This window comes from Ursus maritimus, unplaced genomic scaffold (assembly GCF_017311325.1).
Source record: "Ursus maritimus isolate PB19 unplaced genomic scaffold, ASM1731132v1 scaffold_9, whole genome shotgun sequence".
NCBI classification, from domain to species: Eukaryota; Metazoa; Chordata; class Mammalia; order Carnivora; family Ursidae; genus Ursus; species Ursus maritimus.
Window position 1 is genome coordinate 71,864,631 of NW_024427107.1, and position 10,731 is coordinate 71,875,361.

The 10,731-nt window shown below is 51.0% G+C and overlaps 1 protein-coding gene across 1 annotated transcript in view; it reads left to right on the forward strand.

The window, feature by feature from the left end:
- The window catches only part of TG (thyroglobulin), a 243,772-nt gene that overhangs the window by 201,404 nt on the left and 31,637 nt on the right, over positions 1-10,731 (forward strand). The window contains exons 43-44 of the mRNA XM_008684160.2: positions 6,758-6,922; positions 7,945-8,112. Coding sequence (XP_008682382.2) covers positions 6,758-6,922; positions 7,945-8,112 — 333 coding nt within the window. The remainder of the gene's footprint in view (positions 1-6,757; positions 6,923-7,944; positions 8,113-10,731) is intronic.

Genomic DNA, 10,731 nt, shown 5'->3' on the forward strand with positions numbered 1-10,731 from the left:
ACCTTTAAATAAACTAAGGTGACACCAATGGATGTAGGACAATACAGGCCAACTTTTTTCTAGGGTGTGAAGGGGACTGGCATTTTCACAAGACTGTGATGACAGCCAGGCTGGTCGTTGGGACGAACCCTCACAGTCAGGATCACCTCCCTTCTCCCTCAGGGGTCCTCCTTCTGTCCCACGTCTCATTGCCTTGGCCACTCCACTTGCCCAATGATCAGCTTACATGATAAATGATAACGAGTGCTCTCTTCTTAACAAGACTCAGTTACATTTTATTATGGAATTGATCTTCTAAATGTACTTTTAATTTTTTCTAATTATAATTTAATATAAATTTATTGGAAAAAAGTTAGAATACTCTGGAAAGTACAAAAAGCCAATAAAACTCATCCATCACTCCCTCGCCCTGAATTAATAGGGGACTCTGGGAATTGATAAAGTTGGACTATCCCAAGAAGCTGGTGGGGCCATACGCAATGGGGAGGGGCAACGGATGCCCAAGAATTTCTCATGACATCAGTCATCTACTGAGGCAGCCCAGCGTCATGGGAAAGCCACAGCTCTTCCAAGCTGGGGTTTGTACCAGGACCTGGTGTCAAGGCCCTTCAAGGCAAGAGCAACGCGATAATATCGATGATATTGGAAGGGCTTTAGCAAGGGCTAAGTTATACCCTTGTTTTTCTTGTTGAAATTCTCTGTGCTTTCACCCAGTAAAGCCAAGTTGTGCTGATTCCTAAAGAGGAGGAAGAGGAGGGAGAAATGTGCTCTTAGGCCCAGAGACGAGCATTTCAAGATCGAAGTTCTGTTAATTATCATCCCTGTGACTGTGGTTTTGCCAAAACTGAAGTGCTACAAATTAGAGTTAAGCTCATGCTTTTGGGGATCAGGAAGATGATTTCAGTGTAGAAAATATTCAAGACAATACTAGCATTAATGTGGATGTGTGACAGCTTTAAAAAAATTCTGTCTGCCTTAGCTTCCAGAATTCTCTCTGAGCTGTCTGGGAAGCTCAGTAATATTGCCCGGTTCAAATGTCTACAATATTCTGGTGGCAGCCTCTGGGTCAGACCCCTTCCCAGGAGAGGAGCTGGTGTAGAGCACTGCACATGACACCTGGTTCACACCTCATCCTTTCTCCTCAGACCCTGCAAGCTTCTGCTGGGCTCCCCACTTCAGCACCGCTCTCTCCCACTCATCCTGCTCAACCTGACAGCTGACCATCCAGCCACTTGTTCCAGTCCCATTCTGCTGGATCCATGTTTAGTGAAGGCCTCTGGTGCACACATTCTGTGCGAGGCTCTGGGGGTAAAGGAGTAACCATCCCAATCTCTGCCATCAGAAATGCATCGTCAGAAGTTTTCAGGGGCCAGTCGCTTACTGAGATCCTACTGAGTGCCATGCACTGTTTTCAGTGCCAAGGATGCAAGGACAAATGACCAATGACATTCCTAAAATGCTCTCTGCAACACCCTGGTCAAAAGCCTTTCCTCACTCCCCATCGCTATCCTGTGTGCTATGGTTTACCACCCTCTGAATTTCATCTCTTGCTTAGGCTGGATTCCAAGTCCTCTCAACTTTATTTCTCACCATCCCTTCATGCACATGCCCCTTTTCACTCAGGAGAATAAATAGACCCAACTATCCATCCATCCATCCATCCATCCATCATCCATCCATCCATCCATCCATCTGTCCATCTATCCATCCATCTATCCATCCATCCATCCGTCCATCTGTCCTTCTGTCCATCCGTCCATCCTTCCATCCATCATCCATCCATTTATCCATCCATCCATCTATCCATCCATCATCCATCCATCCATCCATCCATCTATCCATCTATCTATCCATCCATCCATCCATCCGTCCATCTGTCCTTCTGTCCATCCGTCCATCCTTCCATCCATTATCCATCCATTTATCCATCCATCCATCCATCATTCATTTATCCATCCATCCATCTTTCCATCCATTTGTCCATCCATCCATCCATCCATCCATCATTCATTTATCCATCCATCCATCTTTCCATCCATTTGTCCGTCCATCCATCCATCCATCCATCCATCCATCCATCCATCCATCCTTGCCCTTACTCACACAGTCACTGGCTCACTCATTCAAAACCTACCTTTCTGAGTCCCAGGCCCTGTTCTGGGGTTGCTGGGATACTTGGGACCCAGTTTCTTTCCTTGCTAGCTCATGTGGGTAATCAGTCCCCTGAACCTATCTGCCATCCCTCCCACCCCCCCTCCCCGGGAGTGGCTGTCCATGTCAAGAAGTTCTGGTGTGTATGTGTGTGTTATCGTATGTCTGTGTGTGTCTGCCTGCAACTGCGTGTTCCTGAGCGTGTGTGTCTCTGTGTGTGACTATATTGTGAGTGTATCTTTCTGTCTGTGACTGTTTGTGCCCATACGTGTGCTTGGATGGGGACAGGTCCTGGTTCTGAGGTGACTACAGTGGCTCATGGAGATCAAGGCCCCTTACAATGTTCAGAGGCTCCAGGGAGAAAAAGCAGTGGTCAGCAATTGTGGTTTTGCCTTGCACTGTTTCTGAAGTTAAAAAAACACACACAACAAGCGGAAACTCATTGCCCTTTAGTAGCTAAGTCAGATTTAGATAAGCACAGGCCTAGGGCTGGCAGTGAGACTGCTGTGTGACCAGGCAGGCTGAAGACACCCCTGCCTCCACACCCTGCAGGGGTCCCGTCAGCCCCCATGGTGCTAACCACAATGTGAATACACCCCCCGCCGTGCACAGGAACCCCACCATCTTGTGCATGTCCTTATGATGACTCTTAAAGCACTGCGTGTCATTCCCATTCACAGGAGTAGCCAAAGCCCCCAGATGTCAGTCACTTGCCCTGAATCCCTCCCTCAGCGAGTGACAGGGCTGGAGTGTGAAGCTGGTCCTTCTGCTGGCTTCAGACAGGGCTGACAGCCTGGTCTACGGACTCGAGACAGGCCGCGGCTGCGAACCCTGTTCTGTCCCCGAAGCCCCTGCACTTTGTAAAGCTCTGCATGGCTCACCCTGCTCCGGCCCCATCCTTTGCTCACCATCCAAGTGTTTTAAAGGGAGGGCTCAGCCGGCCGTTGACTTGTTTAACCACCGATTTTCCGTGAAGAAAGACATTTCCTTCAGCAAGATCGATTAAAACAACATACTTGAGGAAGAGGAAAGTTCTCTAAGCCATCGTGCAGTATCGCTGTAACCCACGCCTTTAACCACTTCCTCACGGTATCGGGAGCTCGGGCTTTTTATAGCCACACACAGTGCTGAAAACATTAGAGGGCCCCTTCCCGACGTCCGCATCCCTGAGGCCTACCTGCAGCCAAGGGGGGCTCAGCAGCCCCACCCCGGGGCCTGCAGTTTGCCAGCTCGCTTTGCAATTTAGACCCTGGGGCTTTGACCTTGACTACCTTGACTGCACACGTTTGTGTGTTCTCTTAAGACCAAGCAGATCCAGTGGTCCACCCCTCGTCGTCGGAGAGAAACCCGCGGGTGGAATCATCTTGCCCCTGTGTGTTGCCACCGCGGTTGAATTCCTGGCTCTGGGCTGGCTGGGTATTTACTTTCACAGCTGCTGCTTCTCACCCTGAGCTCAGGCGTTAGGACCCTGTGTGTTACAGATGCCGGAGCTCAACGGCGCAGGGACCTTGCCTTGTGCGTTTTGTAGCAAACCCCACCGACAACAGGAGACTCTGAGCTTACCTAAATGGGTTGAGGACAGAAAACTAATATAGACGACCCCACCCCCCATTCTGCGTGGCTCAGAGCTGTCAGAAACGGCTCCCAGACCCCAGGATGACATTGCTGCTGTGAGGATCCACACCCTATGTGCTCTGCTCTGTCTGGGCTTGGGTTACCACTGGCCTCACCTCTGACTCTGGCCGCAAGGTTCCTCCTTGGTCCTAAGGACTAAGTCGAGATAAGATGGTAATAATGCCACCACCTTTCATTGAGAACCTGCCCAGTGCATGTGGAAGGCTGACCTGGTGGCCAAGGGCTTGGCCTTGGAGCCTGGTCACCCATGGTCACGCTGCGGTTTGGCCTCTACCCAGTCCTCTGATCCTAAGCAGGTCATTTGCCTCTCTGTGTCGTGAGCCCCTTATCTATAAAACGGGACGATAATATCATCTGCCTCATGTGATGGTCGTGAGGCATGAGGTATTATCTGTAAAATGCTGAGGACACACGAGGAACACTCCACCGAGGTTCTCTCTTTTGATCCTTAGGCATTTCACCCTGGGGGGAAGCGTGGGGAGCTGGCATCACTGTGTCCATGGGACTAAGGGGGGAAGGGTGCTGGGTCATTTGTGAAGTCACCATGTGGAGTCGGAGCCAGGTTGAGGGCTGTGTGCAGCGGCATCAGGCTGCATTTAGCCGCTGAGATTCGGAGCCTCAGCCCTACTTGCAGCCAGAACCAGCCCCGGCCCCTGGCCCTCTCCCCACCCCACCTCTCAGCCCTACCTGCAGGGCAGCCTGTCCTCATTGCAATGCCTGTGCTTTGCCCATGGCCCTCAGTCCTGACTGGGGGGCATAGAGACCACTGGAACTTTCTGGAAGCAGTGCTGGAATGTGCTCTCCGACTTCAGGAAATCTGTCCAGCTGGGATCTCGAGAGGATGGGTCTCCTCCCCTCTGGGCATCTATTGTCTGTTTTACACAGTGGGTAGCCGGGCCGCTGACTCAGGTGCCCATAGGCACCTCCCTTTACAGTTTCCAGAATGCTTTCCAATGCTATTCTTCAACGATCCTCTCCAAGACCCAGTGAGAGTGGCGCCGTCTGATATACCCTTTGCTGCATTTGCGGTGTTTTTGCCAGTTTCGGATGTTTTAGCTCAGCATAGGGTCTAAAATGGAAACATGTTCTCTGGAGTCGGCCAGATCAATGCTCTCTTTACATTGGAGTAAGAGCGTGCAGTTCTGCTCAAGAACACAGCGTCTTGTTCAGCCTATAAAAACACATGTGGTTGAGAGCGTGGCCCAGGCGGGCTGCTTGGGCTGGGGTCCTGGCTCTGCCAGTCACCCACTCTGTGATGTTGGCCAAGGTCCTGGACCTTTCTGTGCCTTAATTTCGTCCTAAGAGAAAGGGGTAAATAACCTTTACCTCTGAGAGTTGTGGAGAGGATTTAATGAGTTACTATGTGTGAAATGCTTACAACTATACCCAAAACTTAGCAATTACTCAGTAAATGTTAATTATCATTATTAGTTTTTGTTGTTCCCAAGATCCTAGGTCCTGGTACCTATTAGATACTCAATAAACGAGAATTTCCCTTTTGTCTTGGAGCCTCAGTTTGCTTGTCTGCAAAATGGGGACAGCAGACGTACCTGTCTTCTAGTACGTTGCAGACATTGCAGGAGACACAAAGTTCCTGGGAGGGTGAGAATGTGGCAGGTGTTTGTAGGCGGGCAGTACAGAGGACTCTCCAGCCCAGGCCTCTTAGTACAGAGCTTGCTCAGAGAACTAGAACCTCCCATGCCCCACCCAGGGTCCTGGAGCACAGCAAATTCTGGAGCCCAGCTGCCTGCACCCCTAAGCTGGCCCAGACCCTGACAGCATTTGTGGCTTTGGTCAAGTTACGGAACTTCTCCATCTCTTTATTTTCATTCCTGTGAAAATGGGGACAAGGACAGCAGCTAACTTACACAGCGTTGGTGAGGATGAAAGGGCTAAAGTGGGGGAAGCTCCTGAGTTAACAGTCGACGTCCTCGAGTTGCCTGGGTGGCTCAGTCGGTTAAGTGTCTGCCTTTGGCTCAGGTCATGATCTCAGGGTCCTGGGATTGAGCCCTACATCATGCTCCCTGCTCAGCGTGGTGTCTGTTTCTCTCTCTTTCCCTCTCTCTCCCTCTGCCCCTCCCCAGCGCTCATTCTCTCTCTCTCTCTCTGAAATAAATAAATAAATCTTAAAAATAAACAAACAAAAAACAATCGAAGTCATCGATCAATTGCCCTTGCTGTGTCTTTCCAGTGGCAGTGGTCCCGGTAATAGTTCTGGTGCTGGTAGGCCCACTGCAACCCCCCCATCCTGTTGTCCCTGATGTCATAGTGTTCAGCAGCGTCTGAACTGGGGGTGGTCCGCAGACGGAAGGCCCTGGGGTTGCACCCTAGCCAAGGCACTCAGCCCACCTCTTCCATCCTGGGCAGAGACCAATCCCACCAACAGTCCAGGCCTGGGGACAGACCTCCTGGCATTGCCACCACCTGAGTTCCTAGAGGGGAAAGACTCCCAGCCAGCCAGCGTTTGACAGAGATTTGCATTGACTCTGCTGAAAAATTTACTTGCACAATGACTATGCTTCCATCACCTTCTAGACGGGCATCTATTTGAAAGTCCAACTCTGTCTTAACTGAGCCAGGAAACTTGCTATTCCAGGAGACCCGGGAGCTAGGGGTGGAGGATGTGGACAAGGACAATTCTGGTCCTTGTCCCTCTTCAACCACCATCAGCTCTGGGTCTCAATATACAGCTTTAGTCAGTGATCACTCTGCCCAGGGCCCGCCCTTCCCAGGTAAGGAAACAGAGGCCTCGTGAGACACTCGTTCAAGATCACAAATGGTGTCGATATGATATCGATCAGTCCTGACCTCCCAAATGCCTGTGGGCATCTCTGGGAAGGGTCCTGGGACTTCCAAGTGTGGATGAACGATGCCGAGCCCTGATGTGGCCCCAAGGTCTCTGGGCTGAGCAGGGGGCGGCAGGGGAGGAGACGATCTAGACTGTTCCTCCTGAGTCTGCGTTCTCTTCCAGGGTGGCTCCGCGTTCTCCCCAGCTGCTGTCATCAGCCAGGGGAGGGCTCAGCAGCAGGCAGCCGCTTTGGCAGAGGAGATCAGCTGCCCCACCTCGTCCATGCAAGAAATGGTGTCCTGTCTCCGCCAGAAGCCTGCCAGTGTTCTCAATGACGCCCAGACCAAGGTGGGCACTTGAGTGTGAGTTGGGGAGGGACACTCTCTGATCTTTTCCAAATGGAAAACTAGGCCTAAAAAGGAGACCTGACCCACCCAACGCTGCACAGGGGGTGGATGACTGGCCACGGCTAGAATGTGCCCTCCCTGACCCCCAGCACCGTGCGTGGGCCCAGCTCATGATGGACCAAGCACGGGTACTGAAGGTGAACAGGTCTCTCTGCCCATTGGATTTTATCTGTAAAATATAAATGTAAAATATAATGTGGGCTTTATAGAGTAGGAGGATAAAATGAAGTGACACAGATCCAGGGTCTTGACTGTGCCAGGACGGTGGTCGCACTCCAGCCGGTCACAGCCACACAGATTGAGCATGATGGTCATACCTGTGTGGATTTGGGCCACCCCATCCTCTTAGATAGGACAGCTATGTGCTCCCTTTTCCACCTGAAAAGATTCTGCTCACAGCCTGTGGTCCCTGGCTGTCCCTGACATTGATGAAGGGGACACTAGCAGGAGGAACTATTGTCATCAGAGCCAAGGGCTTGATGCCTTCAGCCCAGGGCCTGGATTCACAGGCCTGGAGCAGGTCTGACCCTCAACTCCCCTAGGTGTGAGCTACTGGGAGAGTGGCTAGAGCTGGTGAATTTCTCTATCGGAGCCTGCCTTTGGCCACCACCTACCTACTCCTCAGTCAACGTCTACACCCGCTCACTTACACACCTAGGAGCTCAGGCCTATAGCCTCCCTGGGGCTCTTTTGTCACCTCGGGGTGGGGTGGGGGGCTCTGGGGACCACCCATTGCTCAGAGAGAGACTCGCCTTCCAGTCCCTGGCCTGGTGTCCTTCCCACCTGTTGTTCATGTCATTTTACTCTGATTTCCCAGTACAGCCCAGATGGATAACCAGCATCGGTGTTCATTACGGTTAAAACCTGATTAAGTGAAGCAATGCAACTGATTCTTCTAGAACCATTTTTTAAAAGAAGGATAAAATCCGTACACATAACGGCATCCCTTTGCTCCCAATGTAGCTCCTGGCCGTGAGTGGCCCTTTCCACTACTGGGGTCCTGTGGTTGATGGCCAGTACCTCCGAGAGGCTCCGGCAAGAGCTCTTCAGAGGACACCGCGGGTGAAGGTCGATCTGCTGATTGGGAGTTCTCAAGATGACGGGCTCATCAACAGAGCGAAAGCCGTGAAGGTAGGCAGAGAAGAGCCTCAGAGTCCCCTGTTGGCTGTGCCCCAGTGGCTCAGGACCTCAAAGTCTGACCTTGGTCCAGAGTCACTGACTTACTCGCTCATTTACAAAATAATCTGTAAAACACTACTATGAGCAAAGGCTCTGTAAGGAGCTTGGGAGACAGCAATGGGGGGAGCTGTTTCAGACGTGAGACACAAGCAGGGCTGTGAGCAACACCGACACCTTCACCCCCACATCCACAAACCCCGTCTGTGGGTGAATCACCATGGGAAGCAAGGCGCAGAGCCTGACCAAGGAGCTCTGTGACCTTCGGGGCTCCAGGCGCTGGATACCCCTGCCCCCTGAAGGACGCTTGCCCCACTGAGGCCGGGACACCCAGCTCCCATGCTGGTTTTCTTCTCCGGGAAACCTGGGCAGGGGCTGTACCCTGCACCCAGCAAAGGCGACTTCGTGTGGCCGCTTAGAGACACAACAAAGTGGGAGAAAGTTGTAAGGTCTGCTGTCTGTTTTAACACTCACTTCCTGCTCTGACCACATGCCCTCACGCCTCAGGATGTGGCTCACCCTGGAAGAGGCCGAGCACGCTCTCCTCTGGCCTGCCCCCCCGCCCTTGTCAGGCTGCTCTTAACAGATCCTTTAAGGCGTCAGGCCTGGGATGGTGGCCGCGGCACGTGAAACCCAGGGAGAGGACACCCACCCAAGCGTGGGGCTCTGTCGGGCCCTGTTGAATCTAAGGCAGTGCAGCTGGAATAGAAAACAATCATTCACGCAGCCTCCCAGGATCCTGCGTCGCCTTGCGTTGCCCTGTTCCCTCCGGTAATATGTCTCACTTCGGGGAGTCTGGCTCATAGCAGTGAAAACAGCACTTTTCATGATATATATATATACAGTAGTATTTATCACAACGTGAATTATTGTGGCAAAATGTTGGACGCAACCCAAGTGTGCATTAACGGATCGATGGTGGACGAAGTTAGGCTACATGCAAACTATTAAATATTAATGCAGATGGTGAAAGGGGTGAATCCGATTCGTCTCTACTGGCTTGAGGGATGCCTATGACAGGTTGTTAAATGGAAAACAAACAACAAGAATGCAGACGAATTGTAAAATTAAGGTGGCATCCATATTTTTTATAAAAAACAGCCTGTATCCATCTGTAAATATGTAAGTGTGCATAATTTTATGTTTCTTTGTGAACGGGTTATAGTGTGGGAAGCAGGCATTATACATTATACAGCAGGCATTAACATTGGCTATCTCAGGAGTGTAACAGTGTGAAAGAGGATATTATGAATTTAATATTACTAATAATACTACATATACATATATGCGTAATGCACATATGCTACATATAACATGCATGTGTGTGTATATATGTGTACAGATACATAGAGTGTGTGTGTGTGTGTGTGTGTGTGTGTGTGTGTGTGTGTGTGTTGGGGTGGTTTGTATGCATGTGTGTTGGGGGCCTTGGTGTAGAGCAGAACTTAGTCATTATTAGCTCCTGTCCAGCTGGGAAAGAACGTTTGCATCTGATCCATCCCTGTGTCTTCCAGCTGAGCACCTGCATATAACACAGCCCTTACTTCAAGGGGCTGTAACTTAATTACTGAACCGGACTGACACTCAGGAAGCCCTGAAAAGATGCCCCTTCCCCACCACTAGCCCTGGGCCTTTCTTCTCTAAGCTAGTGGGTCTTTGAATGGCTTTTGATCTAGCCCCTTCATAATTTAGGCATGAATCATAGACATAGCTGAATTGCTATGAAAGGCATGGGCATAGACATAGACATAGCTGAATTGCTATGAAAGGCATAGGCATAGACATAGACATAGCTGAATTGCTATGAAAGATTCATGAAAACGTAACAAATTTAAAGCAGGAGAAAGAAAAGAGCGTTTTAAGATGTATGCTGCCCCCTCTACACGCTGTGTGCTGGAGACGATGGCCTGTGGCATGGGCAGCATGGAAGGAAACAGCCGCTCGCCATGGACCCTTTCCTACGCAGTATCTCATCTTATGTTGCCCTCTGGGGATATGGGGATCTTTGTGCAGAAGAGACTATATCCTCACAACTCTGACTCTTTGGACCGTGTGCTGACAATTTATCCCAGCCACCTCCGACTTTAGAGAGAGGAAGAGCTACTTTTCTACTCCCAGGAACCTGGGAATCATCCTGAACGGGTGGAAGGGTGCAGGCCCTGGCAGCTCGTTCCCATATCCCTCGACCTGCAGGTCTGGGGGTTGTGGGGGGGTCTCTTACTGGCGGATTTGGGGGCTGTGCTGGCCTCAGTCTATATTATCTGATTATGCCAGCCCATTGTAAGAGGGGCTGTGTGGCCATGCGGCCGCCTTGCTCTTCCCTCCTCCCCTTCTGCAGCGTGTTTGGAAGTCTCTCATCTCTGTCCTGAATCGCTGAGCCCCCCAGCCAGGAGTCTGGATCCAGAGGACTAGGATTCCTCCTTAGCAATGTGTTTTCATTCCTCTCATTGACTTTCCCTTGGAGGTTGTCAAGGAGATGTTTCCTTGGTGCACTTGCGAAGAAAGATGGTGTCCTGCAAAGGAGCTCACAGCCCACACCAGGGTGGGGCTGGGAAAGTGTGGCCTCAGTCCGGG